The sequence below is a fragment of the Hylobates moloch genome, unplaced genomic scaffold, assembly GCF_009828535.3.
Source record: "Hylobates moloch isolate HMO894 unplaced genomic scaffold, HMol_V3 SCAFFOLD_9, whole genome shotgun sequence".
Lineage (NCBI taxonomy): Eukaryota > Metazoa > Chordata > Mammalia > Primates > Hylobatidae > Hylobates > Hylobates moloch.
In genome coordinates this window covers 33495881-33523260 of record NW_026652284.1, presented here as the reverse complement: position 1 = coordinate 33523260, position 27380 = coordinate 33495881, and the positions used below count along the sequence as shown (strand labels likewise).

The 27380-nt window shown below is 41.7% G+C and overlaps 1 protein-coding gene across 6 annotated transcripts in view; it reads left to right on the top strand.

Moving 5' to 3' along the window:
• Positions 1 to 27380, top strand: part of SGK3 (serum/glucocorticoid regulated kinase family member 3) — a 151530-nt gene that overhangs the window by 58938 nt on the left and 65212 nt on the right. For 2 of the 6 annotated variants that reach the window (XM_032759639.2, XM_032759640.2), the window contains 2 exons: positions 19012 to 19228; positions 24270 to 24353. In XM_032759639.2, the coding sequence (XP_032615530.1) occupies positions 19133 to 19228; positions 24270 to 24353 (180 nt within the window). In that variant the 5' untranslated portion in view covers positions 19012 to 19132. Of the gene's footprint in view, positions 1 to 638; positions 754 to 894; positions 1071 to 19011; positions 19229 to 24269; positions 24354 to 27380 lie in introns of those variants that run through there. The other 4 variants (XM_032759638.2, XM_058444453.1, XM_058444452.1 and 1 more) reach the window with 4 other exon arrangements.

Sequence of the window (27380 nt, the reverse complement as noted above, 5' to 3'; positions counted from 1 at the left end):
ACTACGGACATTCATGCCAAACCCGGCCGCGTCTGCTCTCTCGTGATGCGCCTGAGCTGTTTGAAGGGAACGGGATTAACAATTTATGAAGGGAACGGGATTGATTAACAATTTAAGCTCGGGGTGAGGATTCTTACTGGGAGCCGACTCCCTAATTTTTGAAGTAAAGGATGTGTGGTGGAGACTAGTAAAGGAATTGCATCCTTTCTTTGCTGCTCTGAATCCCGTTCCCAATGACGTCTCGCGCCTGGAGCCCTAATTCATGTATGATTCCCACCCCGCCCGAGGAAAATGAGATTATGCCAGTGTGTTGAATGAGCGCGGTTGTTTTGAGATCTACACTTTAGCGGGAACCTGGGGAGAGTGCCTTCTTATTCCCTGCCCCCGCCCAAGGCTCTCTTCACTTTCCCCGCGGAGGTCCTCTCGTTTTCTGTCTCCCATCTGCTGGCTTCCCGCCTTTCCTCCCCCGCTTATTTACTCAAGGCCCTGGGGCTGCACCCCGCCGGCAGCTCCTTCGGGGGCGTGGCCGAAGAGCTCCGAGGGCGGGGCTGACTGAGCCCATATTCGGGCGTGGCCGGCGGTGATTGGTGAGGGCGGGACCTGTCTCAGGGGGCGGGGCCTGCAGGTTTGGCCCCCGCAGGGAGCGCAGCTGGCGCCGCGGGGAGCTGGTGGCGCGGCGCAGGTCCCGGCCGAGTGTGGCGCAGCAGTGGCGGCGCTTCCCGTTCGCCACGCGCCGGGGGTGGGTCCCCGAAGGTAAGCGTGTGGCTCATCGAGCTTGCGCGAGGAACCCTTGGCGGAGAACAGCCCCGGCACTGCGCGGGCCAGGTGGAGGGACCCCGGGGGCGCGGGAGGCAGGTGTGGTGTGACGGGCCCCGGTGCCATTTCCGCGCCCATGAGGAGCGCGGGGCGGGGCGCGCGGGCGGCCCCTCCTGTGAACCCCTGAGAGGAGACGCGGGCTCCACACCCGGGCGTGCTGCGACTTCGCAGCTCTCATTCACTGCACTTGGTCCAAGACAGAAAACGTCTGAGTTGTTCCACACACACCCCCTCTAAATGTCGAAAAGTCCCAGGTACTGTCAAGTTTGTATATTCTTTAAAATATATTTATAGTTTGTGGTTCAGGACAGGAGGAGAAACCCGATAGTGAGCGTGCGGTGGGGCTTTGCTTTTACTTTGTGTTACTCAGTTTGTAAGGACGGTGTAGTAGAAACGGGACTGTTACTTAAACATGGACAGCAGGGGTTACATAGGGAGTGTATCTTGGAGATGAAGCACGCAGACTTTGGAGCTAAAATCATGGTTTTGAATCTACTTATTAACGCGAAAACTTGGGCAATTTGCCTAACTTTTCTTTGCCTTAGTTTTAGCGTATGTAAAATGGGGATAATGATAGTTCCAACCATACAGCAGTTTTGGAAGATTAAATGAGTTAATACCTGGCTCATAGTCCACAATAAACTTTGGCTGTTTTCTTTATTAAGCATTCAGATGGGCATTAATCTCAAGAATTGTCATCACCGAAAAACCTACGTATTTTCTTTCCTCAGAGCTGTTGCTAGAAATGCTTGGGGATTCCTTTGGAACAGTTTTCTTAGACCTAGTTCCTCAAGAAAAGGTCTCTTACTTTTCTTTCACTAGGGGTGTTACCTGATGTGATCATCCACTTTGTTCCAAATCACATCCACAGAAACCTCAGTCTTGAATCAAGCCTGTTCCAAAACAGGGATCAAAAAAGAGGCAGCGCCTTTAAGGTGAATGTAGCCTCATTTTAAGCACCAAGTTCAGGCGGGTTTGTTTAAAAGCAGTTCATATCGCTTTATACAGAACTTTTAAGTTGTGCTGTTTTGGGTGGATGCTTATTTGTACTATTATTGCAAAACTAAGTAAACCAGAGCACCGGCAATACATAAATAAACATCATAGGAACCATAGCTTGCTGCAGGGAATCTCAGAATTGAAAGGAATCTGAAAAATCAGACCAGCTGGTCTTTACAGATAAGGATGAGGCCAAAGACTCAGAATCAATAAATGGCGGAGCTTAGGCTAGAATTCAGCTCTGCTGATCAACAAAGTATAAAATCAAATGATGATGTTATTTCTAGTTTTGATGATAGTTACTATGTTTATTTTTGACAGTTTTATGGTTTTGTGAATGGCTTTCCTCTCCAGCAGTATCCTGCTTGGTAGCTTAATTGCATGATTCATAATCATTCTTCAGTACCTTTGATTTAAATTACAAGTCTCAAAGTTGCTACATTAATTATTGCTTTGAGAACAAGATGATTGTCTTCTTAAGCTTTGTACAAACATGTTCTAATGTGCTTTGGTTTTGTCCTTTTAAAATGCAGCCCTCTTCTCCCATGTAGGGAATGTAAACAGCCAGTATAAACAAATTGACCCACTAGGCATTTTTTATCGCTGTTTTATTGGTGAAGTTTTCTTGATTGGGTAGGATAGAGTCAGGAAGTGGAACCCTGAATGCTCACCCAAGGAAATAGGACTGGGTCCCAAAGAGATATGTCACAATGTGGCTGCTAACTTCAAAAGCATTGTGGAGTGAAATTATTTTGAGCTACTGTTTTGTTAGTTGCTGACTCTTCCCCAACTTTTTGTATAGCTCACTCCTTCACCTCTGGGTGTTTGTTTAGATGTTACCTTCCTATTTAAAATTGCATACAACACCACACTTATATATTGACCTATGGATTTACTTATTCATTATCTGTTGTCTGACACGAGAGCGTAAGTTCCATGTGGGTAAAGTTGTTTGCCAGTTGTGTTCACTGTTGTATCCTAAGTGCTTGGATATAGTGCCTGGCACACAGAAGGTACCGAATTCATGGATCTGATGCAGACATTTCTAACAAGACTAGTAATTATTTATGCCAATTCACTATCACTTTCCCCTCCCTCCATTTTATTTATTCCTAGTTACCCAGGAATAAAATCTTGAGGCAATGTTACTTCTTTCTTTTACCTTTGTACCCCACATGCAAATAGCTACCACGTTATTTCATCTGTCATTTTTTTTTTACAAACCTGCCTCTCCTGTTGTTGCCAAGCCCATTTCTTCATTCCCTTCCATTTAATTTGACACCTACAGCCCTGCAGTTCTCTTTTCAAGTGGCTTCACATCCTTACCTGCAGAATGAAATCCAGAGTGAAAAGCCTGACATTCAGAATTCCCTACAGCATGATTTCAAGCCCACTTTTACAGTCTGTATTTCCTATAGATGAAGAGAATGAGTTCCAGTTTAGGTTTGTAAATATGACAGTAAAATAAGGCTTTAATGGTGATGTCCTATAAAATCCCAAAGTGAGTGTTGCTTCATGACAGTTTCTCTTTCTGTTTTTATTGATGAGTTAATCTTTTTCTCCGATGTGGGCAGGGATTTAGACTTAGTGGTCTAGTGGCTGTTCCCTGTTTCTAGTGAGGACTTCTGCTGCCCTTTCTGTTTTGAGTTCCCATTCTTCAAAACCCCCCTCACATGTGGCCCCCTCACATGCGGCCCCTGCCATCCCCTAACAGATATCTAGGTAAGTTCAGTTGGAAGTGGTTTTTTCTTCCTCTGAATGCTGATGACTATCATAGAGAATTTACCGCAGTCTTCTTTGAATTCGAAAGCTTCGGGCATTGGTCATTTCTTTATTGCTTCATGTCCTGGAGGACAAGAAGCATGCACACACACATTTCAGTTTCTTTTAAAGGAAAAATAAGACCCACATCTGCTTATCTGCTTTTTTGTTTTTTTTTTTGATACGGAGTCTCCCTTTGTTGCCCAGGCTGGAGTGCAGTGGTGGCGTGATCTCGGTACTCTGCAAGCTCTGCCTCCCGGGTTTACGCCATCCTCCTGCCTCAGCCTCCCGAGTAGCTGGGACTACAGGTGCCCGCCACTACTCCCGGCTAATTCTTTGTATTTTTAGTAGAGACGGAGTTTCACCGTATTAGCCAGGATGGTCTAGATCTCCTGACCTCACAATCGCCCGCCTCGGCCTCCCAAAGTGCCAGGATTACAGGCGTGAGCCACCACGCCCAGCCACTTAACTGTTTTTTAAGTAAACATGAACTTAAACTTACATCAAACAGACCTTTAAATCGTTAAATATTGAGCTTCAACAATTACTTCTACAGTACAGACAAATGAAGAAGATGACAAGGAAAAAGTCAGTACTGAGTAAAAAGATACAAATGAAGACCCTGAGGTCTGGATTTATAGAGGGGAGTGGGTGTAGGGAGAGCAGCATGTCCAATACGCATGTAGATGGACAGGCAGATGTTTTTAAAAGTACACAGTAAATTCAGGAAACCATCAGAAGACAACTTTATTGAGCAATATCTGCAGCTTAGGATTTTGTGGAGTATTATTCCTAAAATATATTTTGTTTTTATATTTCTAGATACGTGTAATACTGTTTCTTTGCTTCGTTTCTATACTGGATAGGACTGAAGATTCTCTTTCTCTCTGGTCTGCAGAAAGTAATTTACTTTCTTTCCTTTCATTGTTTAATCTTAAAAAAACTTCATCCTTTTTTCCTGATTGTCCTGGATGTGTGGAGAAAGGTGTATGTGCCAGAAGTTTTTAGTCCTTCAGAAAAAGGTAGTAGATATGAGATACTTGAGTTTACTATTGTTGAAGTTTACAAAGTTTGATATCAGCATTTAACACATTTTGCTGAATTTTATGTTACAAGCATATCCTTGCACATATTCCAGTTGAGTCAATGATTTTATTTTACTTGTGACTCAGATTAAAACTTGACTCAAGAGCTTGTGTAAATGTTTCTGTCACTTAATTTTATCTTTTCTCCTGTGGCCTTCCAAACCTCAACTGAAGTTTCTCCATTCTAGGGCATACATTAACTTATTTTTGTTGTTTTTGATTTCAGGTGCTTATAGATATAGGTCTAAATTTATTTTACCGTTCCTAGGATGAAGCAGCAGTTTCTATTGTTAGGTAGGCGGGAAATACACAGACACACACACACACACATTTTTTATATGTATACATTTTATACACATACACATATATACATTTTATACATACATATGTATAAAATTAGGGCATATATATATGCCCTAATTTTTGAAATGTTAAAATATTAAGGTAAAATTCTGCATGTTGTCTTTACTAATAACATAGCCACTGTAAGGTCAGGATTTGAAATTAAGTAGTATAATTTAAATAAGTATTATAATTTAAATATGTAATTGGTTGTAATTTTTGTGCTTTGGGAAATTTTTACTAATGTGATAATAGTTTTAGTGTCAGGAGAATTTTGAAAGCAAATATTTACTTGAGAGTAAAGTTTCCTTTATCACACTGCATAAGCATCTGTGTTTACCCTGAGTTATCCTTGATTTTATAAAGCCTTAGTTAAATGTGTTATTAGATACAGTCATTCATAAAAATAATAAAAAATGAGGGTACAGATGCTGATACACTCCCAGCACATGGTAAACACTACGTAAGTATCATTAAATAAGTAAATCTATATTTTTAGGGAGGATTTTATTAAGATATCATAGCATATTAGTACATATATGCTTGTACTATATATACACATATATATATATATATAGTACTTGGAGTGATCCAGTGAAGAGGCAGAAATTGATGATTCAGGAGACTGATGAAGGAATAATGAGGCATTGGTCACTGAAGATCTCACTAGCACACTTTGGCAAGTTGGAATTTCTAAACGTCTCTCTCCACCTGTTGAATAAATCAATGAAAGGTTTTATTAGGGCCTTCTAAGTGCATGGCAGTCAATAAGTCACAGTTCCTACACCCTAGTCAGGGAGGCTCTCAATAAGCAAGCAACTGCAATCCTAGTTGCAGTCCATAAATACTGAAATGGAAATAAACAACATGATGAGGGAGGATTAACTTGGGGAGGGAGCACATTAAGGTGGCCATGAAGTTTGTTGGAAGAAGTGACTTTTGAACAAGGCCTTGGTGTGAAGAGCTGATGAGTGTCCCAGACAGAGGGGCCACTGGTACAAGAGACGAGATGGGAGAGGGCTTGGAAGGTGTACGAAATAGGAAGGAGGTTGTTCTCGTGTAAGTCTAGTGAACACAGAGGCGAGAGGCCCTGGTGGGTGCAGCTGGAGAGTTACACAGAATAACATTAAGCCCTGTGGGGGATTGTAGACTGTCAGCAATAATCCACAGTTTGGATTTTATTCCAAGAGTGATGGGAAGCTGTGGAAAGGAGTTAAGCAAGGAGTGAAATTATCAGATTTACAGTGATAAAAATAAATTTGTCTGGCTACTGGGGAAAAAATGGATTGGAGGGAGTTTAGAATGGAAGCAGAGAGCAGGTTGGAGGTTCTCCCAAGAGACTTTGTGAGACATGATGGTGATTTTTGTCATTGTGGGTTTTGTTTCATTTTGTTTTTTTGGGCCTGGACGATCTGAATTCTGCCAACCTCTTCAGTTCAGAACCAGCTTGACTCCAGGCCCCATCACTCTGCCAGTCACCACAGCCCTCTAGGAATTGGCCGTGGGAGTGTTGTATGTTCACATCTGCCTGTAAGATATGCTTGGAGTGTGCCTACAAATGGAAAAGCTTGGGAGTTTTGGAATAGAGCAGGCATTCTGGTGGTTAGGAACCCAAGATAGTGACCTTGGGAGGCTGAGAAGGATAGGACAGCCTTGCTGCCATTGCTACCATCTCTACCAGTTGGTTCTGGACCAAGTGGAGGGACATGGCATGGTTGGAGTAAATTTAGGGCCTTCTCCTTATCCTAGTAGTATTTGTTTTTTGTTTTTTAAAGAGATGGGATCTAGCTCTGTCACTCAGGATGGGAGTACATTGGTGCAATCATAGCTCACTGCAGCCTCAAACTCCTGGCCTCAAGCTATCCTCCGGCCTCAGCCTCCCGTGTAGTTGAGATTAGAAGCATGAGCCACCATGCCTGGTTTATTTTAGCAGTTTTATCCTAGTATGGAGGAAACAAAGAGCTGTCAGTGGTTACTTCCACTTCCTCACCCAGGCCCTTCTCTAAATGTCTCTAATAAAATGGAGCTGGCTCATGTGACTTTAGTTGAGGTTCTTGGACACTCTTCTCAAGTTGTTGGTGCACAACACTCTTCTTCAATATTGTTTTAGTGCCAACATTGGCTATTTTGCATGTACTTTATTTTTAATTCATATATCACTTTTATCAAGAATTGGATAAATAAAAGGTGCTTAAATAGAGATGTAGTAAACCTAGGAAAAACTGGGACAGCTTTGTGATTGCAGAATGATGGAAAAATCAAAGTTGAGGGTGGAGTGGGAATTAGAGGAAGGATGTATCAGTAAGGAAGGAAAACAGGAAAAGTTGTAACTGATTCATCATGTGATGTGTGAGGGGAGGGGAGAAGGCTACTATGTATCTTTCATTGGCAGAGCCTGTTGATTTTTTTTTTAATCTGTTCTGCAGTGAATTTAATTTACAGATGTGACAAAGATGTCCTTTGTTTCTGTTGAAACATTTGGGATGTGTTTGGAGCTAGTATCCTGAGAGGCAGAAATAAACAGATACAGATTATATATACTCTTACAGTAGACTTTCAGTAAAGTAACCAGTTAGTTTGGGGTTAGAATTTGCTGGGAAGGTGCTTTTAATGTAATTTAAAATGAAACCTATTCATAGGGTCTATTCTCTTCTCAGAAATAGTCCCCATCCCAATTCCTTTTCTTATTTACTAGGTCATTTCCCCTTGCCACGCCCGGGGTATGTGTATTTTTTTTTTTTTTTTTTTAGACTTCTTTTTTCATAGCTAAATTAGGAAAGTACAGAGTTCCCCATATATCTGTGCCGCCACACATGTACAGCACTCCCCATTGTCAATATCCCCCACCAGAGTGTTACATATGTTACAATCGGTGAACCTACGTTAACACATCTTAGTAACCCAAAATCCATAGATTCCATTAGGGTTCACTCTTGGTGTTGTACATTCTGTGGGTTTGGACAAATGTATAATGACATGTATTATAGTGTCACAGAGTATTTTCACTGCCTTAAAAATCCTCTGCCTATTCATCGTTTCACCCTGTGCCCCAGCCCCTGGCAGCTGCTGATCTTTTTACTGTTTTCATAGTTTTGCCTTTTCTAGAATGTCATATAATTGGAATCATGCAGTATGTAGCCTTTTCAGATTGGCTTCTTTCACATAATGATATGCATTTAAGGTTTCTCCATGTCTTGTTATGGCTGGATAGCTTCTTTCTTTTTAGCACTGAAAAATATTTCATTGTCTGGATGTACTACAGAGTATTAATCTATTCACCTATAGTAGGGCATCTTGGTTGCGTCCAAGTTTTGGCAATTATGAATAAAGTTGCTAGAGACATCCATTTACAGGTTTTTGTGTGCACGTAGTTTTTAGCTTCTTTGAGTAAATACCAAGGAGTGCAACTTCTGGATTGTATAGTAAGAATATGTTTAGTTTTGTAAGAAACTGCCAAATTGCCAGAGTGGCTGTACCATTTTGCATTCCTACCAACAGTGAATGAGAGTTCCTTCTCTTCCCTATCCTCACCAGCATTTGGTGTTGTCAGTGTTCTGGATTCTGACCATTTCTGAAAAGTAGGTAATGGTATCTCATTTTAATTTGCATTTCCTGGTGACATGATGTGGAATATGCTTATTTACATTTGCCATCTGTATATCTTCTTTGGTGAGGTGTCTGTCAAGACATTTGGTCCATGTTTTAATCAGATTGTTTTCTTGTTGTTTAAAGAGTTATTGGTGTATTTTAGATAACAGTCCTTTATTGGTTGTATCTTCTGCAAATGTTTTCTTCCAGCCTATGGTTTGTCTTCTCATTCTCTTCATGTTCTTTCATGGATTGTGCCTTTGGTGTAGCATTTGCAAAATCATTGCCATACTCATGGTCATCTAGTTTGTGTGTGTGTGTGTGTGTGTGTGGAGTTTATTTTTATTTTTATTTTTGTTTTTTAAGATAGGGTCTTTCTCTGGCACCCGGCCTGGAGTAAAGTGATGCGATCTTGGCTCACTGCAACCTTCCCCACTTGGGCTCAAGCGATTCTCCTGCCTCAGCCTCCCTAGTAGCTGAGATTATAGGTGCATACCATCATGCTAGGCTAATTTTTTATTTTTTTATGTTTTTGGTAGAGATGAGGTCTCGCATATTGCCCAGGCTGGTCTTGAACTCTTGGACTCAAGCAGTCGTCCCATCTCAGACACCCCAAGTGATGGGATTAAAGGCCGAAGCATCCTGCCTGGCCATTTTCTAGATTTGCTGGTACGTTATATTCTAGGAATTTTATAGTTTTGTTTTTTGTTGTCGTTGTTTGTTTGTTTTTTGAGACACAGTCTTGCTCTGTTGCCCAGGCTGGAGTGCAGTGGCGCAGTCTCGAGGCTAACTGCAATCTCCACCTCTGCCTCTTGGGCTCAAGTGATCCTCTGATCTCAGCTTCTCAAGTAGCCAGGACTACAGGTACGTGCCACCATGCCTGGCTAATTTTTAAATTTTTTTTGTGGAGACAGGCTCTCACTATATTTCCCAGGCTGATATCGAACTCCTAGGCTCAAGGGATCCTCCTGCCTTAGCCTCCCAAAGTGCTGGGATTACAGGCGTCAGCCATCACCCGGCCTACTTTTGCAATTTATGTGCATGGATTTTCTTTTGTATCTTCCTTGACCAGCCCTGTTAGTTCCCTCCTTTAGGTGCCATTGTTTCTAAACACCCAGTACCCTGTTCCCCTGCTGAGGAAAACTTGTAGCTCTTCACAAGCCAAATTCCTTCCTTTTGGGACACGTTTGTTCTTACTTCCCTTTATGCCTTGGTGTGAATCACCAACTCACCCTCCCTGCTGTATTGGGTAAGAATGGGAAGTGATACTTATGAGTGTATCTACCTTCTAATCTGAGTAGGGTCCTCTAGTCAATATCAAACAATCTTTATGATGGGTTAAGGAGATAGGGTTCAGAAATTCTGTTTATTTTTTTAGAGGTAAAAGCAGAAGAATCTTTTGACTTTTTTTATTAAAAAAAATTTCTTTTGCCTGCCCTGAAACAAAGATAGGCAAGACCCAAGGACAGTAAATAGCATATAATAGACAAAAAAATGGATACAATGATGAAGGAAAAAATCCTTTTTAGGAAAAGCTTTAATGTTCATCTATTTTAAGCAATATTTGTATCAGTAACATTTTAACATAACAAGAATTTGGGCAATTTTTATCATAGAGTTTCACCCATATTGCTATTTTTTTACAGACCCCAAACAAAAAAATTTTAAGTCTATGGATGCTTTTTTTAAAAAGATGAACTTTCCCCTTCTTTTTAAAAAAACTGTATCCTTGATAGTGTCTTTTATCGTGTCCTCCTTATTTCATAATTAGTCCTTGGTTGTCATTGTGATGGGGCCAACACTCAGAGCCTGCTGTGTACCAAGCTCTCAGTTAGATGTTTACATGTGATGTTTTTCAAGAAAGGGAAGCCAGGCTCCTGACCAAGTGCTGTCCAGAATTTGACCCCCTCCTGGTGGCGGAATCAGAAATCTGCTTTTCCTGTGCGTGACTTTCTTTCTGTAACGCAGTTGCCTGGTGGATCCCTGGTGCTCTCTTCTCTTCAACTCTGTATCTCCGAAGATGATTTAGAAAAGGATGCACGTAACAGCATAAGAACTTGAGGGCTACGGTATGTGAGCTGGGCTCACATGAGAGTGCTTTCACCCACAGCCATGTGGCCATGTGGAACTGCTCTTCGTAGCTTAGGTTTCTTCTTCATTTGTAAAATGAGGATAATGATATTTACCTCAGAGGTTACTATGAGGACTCATTGATGTGTTAGATGTGAGCGCTTAAAACAGCCCTGGCATTAGTGCTCAGTAAATATTTATTTCTCAGCCTTCAGCCCTGTTGACGTTTTGGGTCAAATCATTTTTTGTTGTAGGGCAGTCCTGTGCATATTGTAGATGCTTAACATCATCCCTGACGACCACCGCCTGCCACCCCCCCACCCCACAAGTTGTGACAACCAAAAATGTCTCCCGACATTGCCAAATATCCTCTAGGCAAAATTGGCCCCAGATGAGAACCATTGTATAATCTTTGCTAGCTGTTATAATACCCTTGCAGATTCACCGTCCCTCCTAAGATTTGGCTGGCCTTGAAAAGTTTTGCCGTCATCTGACCTATTTCTTTCTGTCTTGTTGGACTTGTCTGAGTTGATTCATGAGTTGAAGAGTAAGTCTAGTTCTTCCATTCTAACGAACTTAAGCCTCTTTGGAAGAGCTGTCACCTACTCCTGGCAAGCCAGCTGCCCCTGAGCACCAGACTACAAAATTATCTTCTGACTGTCTAGCAGAATGAAGGCAGATCCTTTTCCTGTTCCTCTTTTGAAAAGCCCTACATGTATATGAATCTCCCAAAAAGTCCCAGTTTTAATCCCACATGAATGACATAGCTTTTTGTTCTATTCTTTCTTAGTTGTGGGTTTTTATGTCAATCCCCTTCTTACTGTGTTTTATTTAGCTGCCTAGCCAGAAGATGACTTTGCAGAATTTTAATTGCTTCAGTTTTATAGAATAAATATGTACTACATGTATAGTAATACATTTTACTTTTAATCACTCAAAAAAATTTATGAACTTTCTTCCCAAATTGGTCACCAGAGGACTCTGTAAAGCATGTACATGTGGTGGAGGCAGGGTAGTATAATGGATAGAAGCCCTGAAGTCAGACCATCTGGATTCAAATCCTGCTTCTGCCATTTGGGGCAGGGTCCTTCATCCTTTCATGCTTCAGTTTCTCCTCAATTTCTTCTAGTTAGGGCTGCTGTGAGGAGCAACCAGATTCACACATGTAAAGCACAGTCTGGCTTGTAATAAGCTTAGCTACTAAGCAGTAAGTATTATTAGGTTGCCAGTTCAATTTAGCTTGAAGGAAAGGAAAATCTTACTTAAGGAGAGTCGATGTGGTACAGCAAACATGCACATAGAGATTTTGGAGTTGGACAAATTTGCGTTTGAATTCTAGCTCTATTGCCTGTTAGTTGCATATTAACTTGGGCAAGTGATTTAACCGCTTTATGTTTTTCTTCAGAGCAACATCTTTATTCCCAATATATAATTTTGGCTTCTCTTTCCAGATACAATTGAGGCAAATCGGTGGAATCTCTTTCAAACGTCTGCTTCCATACCTGCCTGGCTTTATTTTTAGCTAAGCTATACAGTTTGCGGCTGTGTCCCTTCTCTGTACCCTCTCAGTATACCATGCATACACATAACATAATACTTAATTTATGTTGCTTGTCAGTCTTCCCTGTTAGGTAAGTTCTGTGAGGGTAGGATTTTCTCTTTGTCTTTTTTTTTTTTGAGATGGAGTTTCACTCTGTAACCCAGGCTGGAGTGCAGTAGCATGATCTTGGCTCACTGCAACCTCAGCCTCTTGTGTCCTGGTTCAAGCAATTCTCCTCCCTCAGCCTCCCAAGTAGCTGGGATTACAGGCACGTGCCACCATGCCCAGCTAATTTTTGTATTTTTAGTAGAGACGGGGTTTCACCATGTTGGCCAGGCTGGTCTTGAACTCCTGACCTCATGATCCGCCCTCCTAAGCCTCCCAAAGTGCTGGGATTACAGGTGTGAACCACCGTGCCTGGCCTTCACTTTGTCTTTTTATTGCCTAGTGCATGATGAGCACTCAATAAGTGTTCATTGAATGAAGGAATAAAAATAAATTCAGAACAAATTGTTATACTTTAGATCTGATTTATTGGTTACTTTTACAGTGCTAGGTCTTTTACGCTATCTCAAATCCTTAAAGCAACCATATGAAGTCAGTCTTGCTTCTGTGAAGACAGATCGTTTCCTAAGGGCTGTCTAACCCCCCCTGTGGGATGGTGGGATAGTGGGCCTTAGTGTTGGTCTTTTCTGTTGGGGTTGGGCTCTCAGCACTGGCAGCACTAAATCAGTCTTGGTGAGGGGAAGGCCATATTGTTGAGTCCCTATGTAGCCTCCACGCCTACTGCTTTGGCCACTTTGTCATCGGTCCTTTGAGCAAGCAATGGGACGATTGGGAAAGAGGCTGACTGACATCTATAAGACAAGTCATCTTGACCACATGATTATTGAGCGCCTGTCTGTAGTGGGTATTTATGTGAGACACAAATATGTTCACATTCTGTGCTGTAGTGAAAGGTTCATATACATACTTCGCACACCTTCCTTTAAAAAATACATAATTTTCCAATCTTGTTCTTTCCAAGTCACTGACCAGCAGGCCTTGCATTAGCCACTGCCCAAGGATCATCATAGATACGTCCCTTTGGCACTCCTCCTTACAGGTAAACCACCACGTGTACTGCTCAGAGTTCTGCCCACTGGGAAGATTTCCCTTCACCCCTCTCTTTCAGGCCATCCCTGAGTGGGGCTGCCTTTTCTCACTTCTGGCCGGTGCCAGCACACTGTGCATGTCCATCCATAAACAAGCATGCCTTTTTCCTGTCCTGCTAACTGGCCTGAGGATCCTCCCCATGAAGCCTTAAATGTGGGTCTAGAAAACTTACAAAAAGGAGGAACAAGCAGTAGGGGAGTCTGGGCTGCCGATCCCTACAGTTTACTTGTGCCATCCAGACCTGCTTAAGCCCAGTCTTGCTTTTACTGTACCAAGTGGATACTGCTGTACATGTCGAGTTTTATGATTCAGTGAACCAGACAATACTCTGTTCACGATGGGCTGTTCTTTTTACATAGTCTCTTGGTTTTCCATAGGTGGTCATCGCATCTCTTCCTGGGCCTAGTAACAAGCCAGGAACCACAGACAGTGCTTGCTGGCAAACCCTAAGGGGTCTGAAACTCTTAGCCTTTTCTTGGTGCTTGTCAGAGAGAGGGGTCCTTAATTCATTCCTGTTTGCCGTGTCATTTCCAGTACTACTGGGTGTGCTGAGGCATAGGCTCAAGGGTTAGGGCAGCTTTCATTGCTCTAGAACCTTCTCTTGGAATGGGCTTCAGTAAAAACTGGCAGGCTCATAGGTTACCCAGTAAATGGGTCAGAACAGCATATCCAAGTATTGAAACTCACTATTTGTTTTGCCTCTTTCTCAGGGGAAGTGGTGCAAGGTGTAGTAATTTCTCTTACTTGAGGTGGAATATCCTGGGTCAGACCAGGGAAATCCTAGAAGCCATCAGTGTGGTGAATCCCTGAACTTCCATGAGTTTTTTTCCATCCTCTGGCTTGTGTATGTGTCTTACACAGGTGTCCAAGGTGCTTGCTAGTTTTTGTTCACCAGGTCCAGTTAAGATAATGGTATTCATGTGCTGGACCAGTGTGGTGATCTGTGGGCTGTCAAGATGATCAAGGACTCTCCAGACTATATTATGGCAATTCAGACATAGCCCTCAGGTGGGACAATGAAAGTATACTGCCTTTCTGCCACTTCATGCAATTTGCATCTCATTGTCCTTACTGATGGTGATAGAAAAGAAAGCGTTTGCCAGGTCAGTAGTCATACCAGATGTCCGGGATTATGCTAATTTTCTTCAGAAAAAAAAAAAAAAAAAAACACTACATTTAGAATCTCAGAATCTCATTTGTAATTGGTATCACCATCTGATTAAATTTATGGTAATCCATTGTCATGTTCCAGGTTCTTTCCAGCTTTGATCTAGGTAAATGGCCAAGTTAAATGGGGATATAAAAAGTTTTAACACCGTTGCATCCTTTTAGTTTTTGATAGTGGTACTGATTTCTGAGCTTCTCCCATGGATGTCATATAGTTTTTGGTTACTTTCTTAGCAGGAAAAAGGGGAGACAGTTCCAGAGGCTTCTTCGTGGTCTTTTCTCGCATTATAGCTTTTATGATATGGGACAGGGAACCAATATGGGAATTTGGCCAGTTACTAAGTATATCTGTTTCCACTATAATTCTGTTACTAGAGAAATAAGCACAGGATGGGCCTATGGACCCACTGTGAGACAGACTTATTCTCTTACGTTACCTCTGGAAGTCCCACTCTGACTTGTAGACCATGTTTTTGGTCTCTAGGAGATTAGCGGTATTTCAGAGCTAGTATCCAGTAACACCTGGGAGGATTATATATTCCTATTTCTGTAGTGCACAATCATCCTGGAGAATTGCTGCAGGTCCTTCTCAGGAAAGGCCTGGAGAAAGATCAACAGTATATGTCTGTGGCCGTTTAAAGGGTCACAATACGCTGGGTGTGGTGGCTCATGCCTACAATCCCAGCACTTCGGGAGGCTGATATGGGCAGTTTGCTTCAGCTCAGGAGTTCGAGACCAGCCTGGCCATCATGACGAAACCCCATCTCTACCAAAAATACAAAAATTAGCCAGGCATGGTAGCGCATGCCTGTGGTCCCAGCTACTTGGGAGGCTGAGGTGAGAGGATTGCTTGAACCCTGGAGGTGGAGGTTACAGTGAGCCAAGATTGCGCCACTGCACTGCAGCCTAGGTGACAGAGTGAGACCCCATCTCAAAAAAAAAAAGAAAAAAAAATAGGTCACAATAATCTTATTAGTCCTCCTTGATCTAAGATCCTTTGAATATATTCCTATGTGTGCTCTCCACACTCCCACTGGTAAATAAATTGTTGAGATCCTAAAATATTTTGTTATAAAGGCAGTTTTCTCCCAGAGTAGACTCGGAACTTCATTCTGGGGTCTTTTGGGTTACGAGACAATGAAAGATGGTGGGAGTAGATAGTGAAGAGAATTAGCATCCCTTGTGAAACAACTTGAAAAGAGTTTTATTGAGGAGGAGGCGTTGGGGTGCAGGGTCTTCTCTGAGAGATACAAGCAGCTGCTTTCAGCAAGGAAGTTCAGCTGAATTTGGGGTTCAGCATTCTTAGCCTCATCTATGCCTACCCAAATAACTGCGTCTAGGATTCAAGTCATTGTCCTTTCCAGTCAGTGCTGTATGTTAACACATGAGACTTTGCAGGATTATATATTGAATTGTCTCTGCAACCCTAGCCATCAAACCCTGGGCTTGATCTTTAGTCTTCTCAGCTCGGCAGCTGTAAGAGATGAAGGACTCGAATAAAACAGCCATGGATTTTCTACCCATCTCTTTGGGAATTCACAGCTTTAACTTTGTCATTTGCTTTATGCACATTCTCAAGGACAGCCAGAAGCAGCCCCAGCCCACATTGCAGTCTCTGAAGTCAGTGTTTTTATCAGCTGCTTGGACTTCAAGCACTCTCCACCTGCACTCCGTCCTGTGACACCATGCACACGTAGTAGTTTGAGCAATCATGATGTCACTGTGTGCCATCCCCACCCTCCACAGGAAGGTTTTCAGGACACGTGTCAAATACACATTCCATTTTTGAGGCTGTGTGTCCTGGGGTCATTCTTGGTACCAGTTAACTGCATCAGTCACATGACACACTCAAAAGTAGTTGAAGAGAGTTTAACAAAGGGACTATTAACTAAGATGTGGGCAGGATTAGAGGAACCAGCATGGCATGTTGAAGCACCTCTTTACTAGCAAAGTCAGGAAGCTGTTACTATTCCCAGGTCCTTCAACTGTAGCTGTGGAAGAGGGGCTGCCTGCTAGGAACTGTGGGCTTAGGTAGATAAACCACTGATGTCAGAAAGGGACCATGGGAACAAATGCCTTAGCGCCTTGCTCCTCTTACCCTCTAATTTGTTAGTGACTCTCATGGCTGAACCCAGCCAGAGGGCAAAGGCAAAGTGTGCTGCTTTAGTGTGTAGTCCATAGAGCTCAGACTTCTGGACATGTGGCTGGGTGGAGAAAGAGTGGCGTTTGGGTCTGGAAGGGTAGATGGAGACTGTCAAGTGCAATTGCCAAACTGGAACCTTTGGTTCAGGTTTGAGTGTGCTTCTTGAGTGTAGACTTCTACACTTAACTGCCAGCTGTACCTGTTCTCTTAGATGTCCCCTGGGTACCTTACAGGAAACAAGTTGTCCTGCCTACCATCTCTTTCCTTCTCCTTTATTCCTGATGCCACTTAATGTGATATCTTACTGTCGCTTCCAAAAGAAGGACCTGAAGAATTCTGCTTCTGTGGGCTATAGCACAGCAAGGCACAAACAGATAAAGTACCAGCAGGACCTGCCACCCTGAGCCCCACATTCTCAAGGGAGAGGTGTGGAAAGTGTAGCTCATAACCTTCACCTTCTCAGTGTCTCTGCTGCAGGAGGAGAAGCATGGGTTAATGTGGCTTCTGAGGTTCCAGGACAGGGCCAACCTGCCTTAGAAGTACAATAGGTTCCATCTGCTCTCATGCTTAGGCAGTAGATCGCTGTGACAGGTGGGCCAGGCTCTGATCAGGTGCTTCCCCGGTCTTACCGGGACAAAGCAGCTACTATTACGAGGCTTTAGAATGCTATAATTTACAGATAGGTGCTGTACTCTTTGTTGAGAAGGGACCAATTACATGTCTGTATATTCTAACAACTAATTCAGCTACATAGAAATCTTTCTGACTGCTGGGCGCAGTGGTTCACGCCTCTAATCCCAGCACTTTGGGAGGCCGAGGCAGGCGGATCACCTGAGGTCGGGAGTTTGAGACCAGCCTGACCAACATGGAGAAACCCCATCTCTACTAAAAATACAAAATTAGTTGGGTGTGGTGGCATGTGCCCGTAATCCCAGCTACTTGAGAGGCTGAGGCAGTATAATTGCTTGAACCCGGGAAGTGGAGGTTGCGGTGAGCCAAGATTGTGCCACTGCACTCCAGCCTGGGTTACAAGAGCAAAACGCCATCTCAAAAAAAAAAAAAAAGAAATCTTTCTGACTGCATTTCCAGCAGCAAATCCAAGAAGGGAAGCTTTGAACCATCTCAAAGGAAGAATTCTTATAATCAGTTAAAACTCATTATACCTGAATATTCAGTGCCTGCTGATACATATTTTAAATCATTACCTGAATATAATTTATTTATAGTGATCAGATCTGTTACAGTGACTTCCTGAAACTAAACATCCAGGGAAATTATCCTAGCAAACTGACACTTTAAAAAGTATTGTTTAGTCTGGGTGCGGTGGCTCATGCCTGTAATCCTAGCACTTTGGGAGATCAAGTTGGGAGGAATGCTTCAGCCCAGGAGTTCAAGCCAGCCTGGGCAACGTAATGAGACCCTGTCTCTTAAGAAAAAAATTTTAAAAAAGTATTGTTTGAGCCAGGTGTGATGGTCTGTGCCTATAGTCACAGCTACTTGGGAGGCTCAAGCAGGAACATTTTTTGGTGTGCTCTTGAGCCTAGGAGTTTGAGGCCTGCAGTGCAGCATGATTGCACCTGTGAATAGCCACAGCATTCTAGCCTGGGCAACATAGCAACACCCTGTCTCTAAAAGAAAGGTATTATTTGGTGTCATGTGGTGTCAGAGTATGGGCTGCCGTGTGTAGCAAAGGTGACATCAGTGTGACATCTCTAGGCCTTTGTTCATGGGGTAGGATGATATTAACATACTGCATTTATTTTGTAGAAAGATCTACTGTAGTGTCTCTGACCAGAGGTTCAGTACAAAAGAATCATCCACAGTTATAATGCAGCATAGTACAGTGGTTAAGAGTTAGAACTCTGGAGTCAGATGGCCTGGGTTCAAATCCGGGATGTACAAATTATTTCACCTCTCTGTGTTTCAGTTGCCTCATTTGTAAAATGAGTAAATAGTTATGTACTATACAGGATTATAATTGGAATTGTTCAGCACACTTGACCAGTTCATCCTGATACAAGAAGTCTGAAAACCACACTTTAGTTACCTCCAACTAGATCTTTTCTAGCTGAGGGTTAGTCCTTAGTCTACATGAACTGAGGTGTATAAGTTCCTGGAGTTTCATAATAGTAAGGAAGGTAGATGGGCTGCAGATATTTGTGGCTTGTAGTAGGAACATAACAGAAAGTAAATCTCTAACCTGGGCTGAGACTGATGAGCAAAAGTAGATTCCTGTCAGAATAAACGTAAAATTAGTCCCATGCTTAAGGAATGACAGTCATAGTATTTTAAAGTTGTTTTGCTAATCACGTCTTTTTTTTTTTTTTTTTTTTCTGTTGGTTAAGGTTGCATGATGGAATTTGAACATTACTTCAAGAGGTTTTATATTTTGGATTAGTTAATTGGGTTTGTCCTCTGCTGACTGTTTCTTCGGATGCGTTTTTTGGTGTGCTCTTGAGGGATTAAATGCAAAGAGATCATACCATGGACTACAAGGAAAGCTGCCCAAGTGTAAGCATTCCCAGCTCCGATGAACACAGAGAGAAAAAGAAGAGGTTTACTGTAAGTATTTAACATAAAGCATGTGGGAAAAAAATTGAATATAGAGAATATTTTCATTTGTGCTTTTCTTCTCCAACCTAGAACACCCCCTTCCCCATCTCCACATACCTAGATTTTACTTCTTTCACTTGATCTGTTCTCCACAAAGTCTTCTGTGGCTACCGTAATGGAATAAATTTTCCTTTTTTAGTGTCTCTTTACTTATCCTCTTGGAGAATTGTATGAAACTATCTAATTAATCTTCTTAACAGAAAATGTGCATGTGCATACACATGGATCTACGCACATACTTAAAATTTTGTGTGCACTGTCAGGAATTAATGGACTCCTGAAGTCATTGATTCCATATTAAGAACTACTGTCCTGAAATGTTTATAGTATCTCTCAGTTTTAAAATATTTAATTCAGTATTTTATTTTTTTTCACCTTAAAGGATAGGTCATTTCTAATTTTATCGTTTATCACTGTAGTATCTACTATAGGGCTTTATAAAGAGTAAGCACAATGAATATTTGCTCAATCTGTGTATCAGTTTTTCTTATTAGAGAATAGTCACTTTTCTAATTAGTGTGCTGACACATACAATATTGTATTTAGTTCCAGTAGTCCCATTAGTATATACAGAGGTCTCGTGCCCTCCTCCCCCTGAAAAAAAAAAAGCCGTTTATCGTGTCTATTACTGATCTGCTCTTCCTCGTAACTCCCCACCCCCCTCACCTACTGAGTAATATGAAGAAATTCATTTAGCCCAATTCTGTTTAATACTTAGTCTATCTAATAATTTAACCAGGTCTCAGGATAAAATGCTTAGCCTCTCTTCTGCTTTCTTTCTGTTACTTGAACACACATCCTCCTCAGGTTGGCATCATGGTTTATGGGAGGAGAGGTGTCCCCTTTCACAATATTGTTGAGTTGGTGAATGACCTCATGGTAACCTGGTGAAGCCTCTTGAGTTCTTGTTGTCCCTCTAGATCTTTGCCATTTGAGCTGTAAAGTGGCTGGTCTGGCAAATAGCCAGCTCTGACTGACCTGATAACCTGGGCATTTTGCTGGCATCCATTGCTGGCACCTGCAGTTGATGAACTAACTTGTGATCTCTTTGTTGGCTTGACCAGGGTCTTGCGGCAACTCACCACTGACTCAGTACCTTGGCCCTTGATAGTTGTAGAGCCCCCTAAGGCTCTGACATGTCCTTCACCTGCTTCTGGCTCAGTGATCCACCCCAGCCTCTCCTAAGAAGGGGGTTACCCGGTCACTGCCAGTTGAGTCCCATGACAGGTGACTTTCAACTCAGAGTCCCTGTCACAGGGTAGTTGAGGAAATCTCTCTGCCTTCTTAACTAGGTGGGGCTGGGTGCTGGAAAATGATGGTTTTCTCTCAAAGTCCCAGACAAGGAGCAGGGAAAGCAGTCCCTCTGTCCTCTCTTCCTTAACAGACACACCTGCCACACTTGGTACCACATCCCAGAGCAGAGAAATTGCAATGTGTGTCTGACCATTTACCCCTTCTCAGCCTCTATATTGCAGGAATATCTTAAACAGTAGGCATTTGTTGCACATTTGTATAAGCAAATTTTTAGCAGTATCACATTGAAGGTAAACAAAGGTTGATATACCTTGAATAAAATAGTAGAGTGTGTGAATGTTTTTCTTCCTTCCTTCCCTCTCCTTACTTTTGCCTTTGGGCCATTCTTTCCTCGAGGGCATACCTCCTGCCAAGTTTGAAGAAAGTTCACACATAGCAAATGTCAGCAGCAGATTATCTCATGTCCTTTGATTTTCCAAGCTGGAGGTATTTCCATGTCTTCTGTGGGATGGTCGAGGAGACCTGTAGCATTTCTCTTACCCAGCTGTTCCTACTCTGTGCACTGAGTTCTCAAAGGCCCTATCTAAATCACCTTATTCATTTACTTCCTTCAGATTCTCAAATATTGCCTTATTAGAGAGGCATATTCTGACCACCCTATAAAAAATAGCACCTTCACACCCCACCCTACCCCTCTCACTCTCTGTCCTGCTTTCCCTCCTGCCACATTTCGTGTTTGTTTATATGTTCCTTCTTTGAGTAGAATGCAAGGTTCTTTGAAGCAAGAACTTCTTCACTATTGTTTCACCAGCCCCTAGAACAAAGATAGTAGGAATTCAAATAAGTATTTGTTGAATTGTTCGTATGTTATTTGCTGGTCACTACAGTGCAGTCCTCAATCCTCAAGAAACTTGGTTCTGTCAGTGCAGATAGACCCCATCCCACCCAACGCAGACACTGTGTTCAGCCTAGGTACCCATGTTATCGATAATATTTTTATTTTATTTATTTATTTATTTATTTATTTATTTATTTTTAAATTTAATTTAATTTTATTTTATTTTTTTTGAGATGGAGTCTTGCTGTTGCCCAGGCTGGAGTGCAGTGGTGCGATCTCGGCTCACTGCAAGCTCCGCCTCCCGGGTTCACACCATTCTCCTGCCTCAGCCTCCCGAGTAGCTGGGACTACAGGCACCCCCCACCGCACCCAGCTAATTTTTTGTATTTTTAGTAGAGACGGGGTTTCACTGTGGTCTCAATCTCCTGACCTCGTGATCCACCCACCTCGGCCTCCCAAAGTGCTGGGATTACAGGCGTGAGCCACCACGCCCGGCCTATTTTATTTATTTTTTTGAGACAGAATCTCACTCTGTCGCCAGGCTGGAGTGCAGTGGCACAATCTTGGCTCAGTGCAACCTGCACCTCCTGGGTTCAGGCGATTCTCCTGCCTCAGCCTCCCAAGTAGCTGGGACTACAGGTGCATGCCACCACGCCCAGCTAATTTTTTGGGTTTTTTTGTTTTTTTTTTTTTTTTTAGTAGGGACTGGGTTTCACCATGTTGGCAAAGTCTGTATCTCTTGACCTCGTGATCCGCCCACCGCGGCCTCCCAAAGTGCTGGGATTATAGGTGTGAGCCACCGTGCCCAGCCTGAATTTAAATTTAATAGAGACAGGGTCTTGCTACGTTGAGTAGGTTGGTCTCGAACTCCTGGGCTCAAGTGATTCTCCTGCCTCAGCCTCCCGAAGTGCTGGGATTACAGGAATGAGCCACCACGCCCAGCCTTGATAATATTTTTATACTCTAGTTTTCATAGGTAGTTTATGTAGTTCTATACCATGAAGCTTCTAACACGGAAATGTGTTGCATTCTAGGTGTCTTGACTTAAACCAAGTCTAAATTATATTTTTATTTATCCACTTGACAAATTGTGAGTTTCTATGTCATGTTCTAGACACTGCAGATACAGTGGAACAAGAGTGACGTTAGCCCTAGCTCTCAAGGAACTTTCATTATACAGGGGCAAGACAGACAATAAGGAAATATGCAAATAAGATAATTTCATATTGTATTAAGTACTGTACTGTTTCCTGTGAAATCCTGTTAGATTTCACAGCAAATCTAATCTTGTTTTTTTTTGTTTTTTTTTTTTAACCAATGGAAGTATTTTTAAGGATTTGAACAGTTGTTTTTGTTTACTGTTGTATTAGTATATATTTAATAAGCACTTGTTTATAAATCATATTGTTAATTCATAATTTCACAAGGCTTTATCTTGTCTTCTGTAAATATATTTACTGCAGAGCTTCTCCAGCTTGGAACCTAGACTTGCTCCTGGTCTTGGCTGTATTTGGGGTAGCCAGGGGAGGTCACCTGAACTTTCTAAGGTCCATTCTTCTCACCAAGTCAGCACAAATAATTGAAGAAACTCACAATCATATAAACCTAAGTGTTTTATTCTCTTACAGCAGTTCTGCTTCTAGGCTTGTCCCAGTGCCGTGTGAGATAAATCTCTTCTCTAGTCTTATTCAGCGTCGCTGGCACCTTGGCTAGGTTTTTTGCCCTCTACTTCTGCATGCTGTCCATGTGGGGGGTATCAAATTAATTCTAACATCTTACGCGTAATAGCTTCCTCTAAGACAACCAGATTCCTTCTCGGTTAAGACCAAAAGGGCCAGATTACCATCCTGCAGCTCATGTAGGGTGTCTCATTTATAGTGGGGGTTGTAATATTTGTTCTGCTTACTTCATAGGGTTGTTGATTATGATTATATGAGGTTATGTATATTTGAAAATATTGAAGATGGAAGATAATACTAGGAAATCTGAGGATAAATCCTTATTAATAGTTTGAATACTACGTGAAAGATGACCTAGAAGGAAGAAAACTAATAATTGAAGGTTTTTTATGTAGCAGGTATCACTTTTGAAAATACTTTGTAAGTTCAAGGTAGTAATTACTGCTAGGGAAGAAGAGAGGAAAGTGGCAACAATTGAATCTATAGTATTTTATTCTTTGGCAAAAAAAATCTGAAGCAAGAATGGCAACATGTTAGAATTCAGTAGATCCAAATAATGAGCACTTGGGTGTTGACTATGTTATTCCCTAAAAATTACAGAAATATTTTGTAACATTTGAAAAATAAAATACCACCTGTTTTTTTTCTGACATCATATTCTTCCCATCACAAGAAACCACTTTTTTTTTTTTTTTTTCCAAGTCATGATCTCGCTTTGACACTCAGCGTGGAGTGCAGTGGTGTGATCTCAGCTCACTACAGCCTCGACTTACCTGGGCTAAGCAATCCTCTTACCTCAGCCTCCTGAGTAGCTGGGACTACAGGCGTGTACACCATGCCCGGCTAATTTTTAAGTTTTTTGTAGAGACGGGGTCTCCTTATGTTGCCCAGGCTGGTCTCCAGCTCCTATGCTCAAGTAATCCTTCCACCTCAGCCTCACAAGGTGCTGAAATTACAGGCATGACCCACTGAACCCAGCCAAGAATACCATTTGACAAGATTCAATAAGTGCTTTAATTGATATGTTTATGTATCAGAGAATCATATAAAAATGTTAATGTTAATATCAGTTTCAGAATATGAAAACATCAGCCTTGGTGAAAGAGCCAGACTGTCTCAAAAAAAAAAAAAAAATGAAAACAGGTTTCATGTATTTAAGTAGCTAATGGGTTTTTTGCAATTAAATTGTGTTATGTTATGTAATTTTTTATTTCCACAGGTTTATAAAGTTCTGGTTTCAGTGGGAAGGAGTGAATGGTTTGTCTTCAGGAGATATGCAGAGTTTGATAAACTTTACAACACTGTAAGTAATAGTCTACAAGATTTCTAATTAAAAGAAAGCACCTGAGAAAACCCAAAATAAGAGAAATGTGTTTGAGTGATTAAATTGATACTCATATATTAATATGTCAGACAAGCAGACAAAGGTAAGAGATTCTTCAAAAACATCCTAACTTTGGAATGCTTACAAAGAAAGGGTAGAGAGAGGACTGCTGAACAATTCCAAATAAACCATTAAAAATATGAGAACTAGATAAAATACCTTTTAATGTCATAGAAAATTAGAAGTCAGTTCTTTCTACCCACCTCTCTGATAATTGTTAATCATCATGGTATTTCTGGTTAAATTGCCTACTGTAAGCTTTATGTTTGAAAGTCTGTCGTGAACCTATCTGCCTTCCTTAGTTTGTTTCCATTCTTAGAGATATGTCTTAGGTTCCAGATTTTAAGTAGCTAACACAATTGAAATGAGTGTTGACTCTTAGAGTTCTGACAGCTACCTAGTGGTGAGATCTAAGAGACTATTAGCTATTTAAATTACTAAAACCTGTTTTTATATTTTCATAACTCAGATATTAAATAGCATTCATAATCTAGTGTTGGCAGTACATAGAGTACATACTTGCTAAAGTAGGCAGCAAAGAGCCAGACACGATGGTTCACATCTATAATTCCAGCACTTTGAGAGGCTGAGGCAGAAGGAACATTTGAGCCTAGGAGTTCAGAGGGTACAGTGAGGCATGATTGCCCCACTGCACTGCCATCTGGGCAATATAGCAAGACCCCATCTAAAAAAATAAAGGCAGCAAGACCACCACAGTCACTATCATACCATGTTTTCCACAGGTAGCAGTGTTTGTGGATAGTGTTGCCTTGAAGATCATACACAGAAGCTAAAACATGCCTCTTGAGTTACTAATAGCTATTATGGAACTCCAGGTCATTAAGACAGTCCTGGATTTAAAGCTTTGCTTCAGTTAAGAACAAAAGCAATTGTGCCTCAAATCCCCAATTTATTTATTTATTTATTTATTTATTTTTTGAGAGAAGGTCTTGCTCTGTCACCCAGGCTGGAGTGCAGTGGCACGATCTTGGCTTACTACAACCTCTGCCTCCGATGTTCAAGCGACTCTCGTGCCTCAGTCTCCCAAGTAGCTGGGATTACAGGCGTGAGCTACCACGCCTGGCTAGTGTTTCTGTAGTTTTAGTAGAGATGGGGTTTTGCCATGTTGGCGAGGCTGGTCTCAAACTCCTGGCCTCATGTGATCCTCCCACCTCGGCCTCCTAATGTGCTGAGATTACAGGCATGACACTGCCCTTGGCCTCAAATCCCAAATTGACATTCCTCTGCTCTCATGTAATAATAAATAGGGATCTCCCAGTGTCATTGTTTAATGAATGGTAGATTACTAGGCATCCTCTGGAAAAACTCTTGTTATATATTTAAGAAGGGAATTTTGGGCCAGGCATGGTGGCTCACACCTGTAATCCCAGCACTTTGGGAGGCCAAGGTGAGCAGATCACAAGGTCAGGAGATTGAGACCATCCTGGCTAACATGGTGAAACCCCGTCTCTACTAAAAATACAAAAAATTAGCCAGGCTTGGTGGCGGGCACCTGTAGTCCCAGCTACTTGGGAGGCTGAGGCAGGAGAATGGCGTGAACCCAGGAGGCAGAGGTTGCAGTGAGCCGAGATTGTGCCACAGCACTCCAGCCTGGGCGACAGAGCGAGACTCCATCTCAAAAAAAAAGTGGGGGGAGGGTTTCATTTCTTAACCCTGTCTCTTGATTTTAAACATAGGAATAAATATATGCCTGTGGGTTATTATTTATAAGATATTTTTGAATATGAGGAAAGTTGCACATATATCAATTAAGAGACAAATTCCTAAATGGGTCAGAATGAATCAAACAATATCTAGCTGTACCACTTCCTGTGTTTTGTTAAGTCATGAAAATTAGACTTCTGATTCATCTTTATTTAGCGTTTCACTATGTATGTATTTATTCCTAATGTTCAAATCCCTTGCTACTTGAAATTGAATTTCTGAAGATAATACTGCAATTTAAAAATACTTATTTTTTCCTATGTAAAATTAATAGGGAGACTCCATCTCTATAAAAAAATAAAAATAAAAAGTTAGCTGGGTGTAGTGGCACGTACCTATAGTTGTGGCTACTTCGGAGGCTGTGGTAGGAGGATCACTTGAGCCTGGGTGGTGGAGGCTGCAGTGAGCCATGACCATGCCACTACACTCTTGAGACCCTGTCTCAAAACAAAAACAAGAACAAAACACCTATAATGTTGCTACTCAGAAATAACTGTTAACATTTTACTGTTTTCTTCTGTTCTTTAGCTTTTCTTTAATGCATATGCAACTGCACTTACTAAATACAGGTTGAGTATCCCTTATCTGAAATACTTGGAACCAGAAGTGATGGGTATTTCAAATTTTTTCAAATTTTGGAATATTTGAGTTATACTTACCAGTTAACCATCCCAAATCTGAAAATCTGAAATCTGAAACGCCCCAGTGAGCATTTCCTTTGAGCACTCAAAAAGTTACTGGCTTTAGAGCATTTCAGATTTTCAGATTCGTGATACTCAACCTGTGTAGTTTTAGATATTTGCTTCATCAAAGGATATTGACATAGGTTTTTTTTTCTGTAATTAAAGTTACACTGTTGAAACAACAGCCAATAAGAGTTTGTACATGGAAATATCTTTCATAAGTTTTTAGTGATTTTTTAAAAAATGGCTTATATTGGAGGCTGAGTGAGGGTTGAGATGTTAGCTCATTTTGAAACTCTTGAATACCCATTATTTGCATGTTCAGCATGTCTTTGAGGAGTGTGTAAATCCAACTGTACGCATCAGGATGCCTGGGTTATGCTCGGGTAAAAATAACATGACTGTAGTGTCTGTCTGTCTGTCTCTCTCTTTCTTTCCCTCTCTCTCACACACACACACACACACACACACACACACACACACACACACACCCCACATACACCACGTATATTTGAGGCTTCTTTTTGTCTTTTGCTTA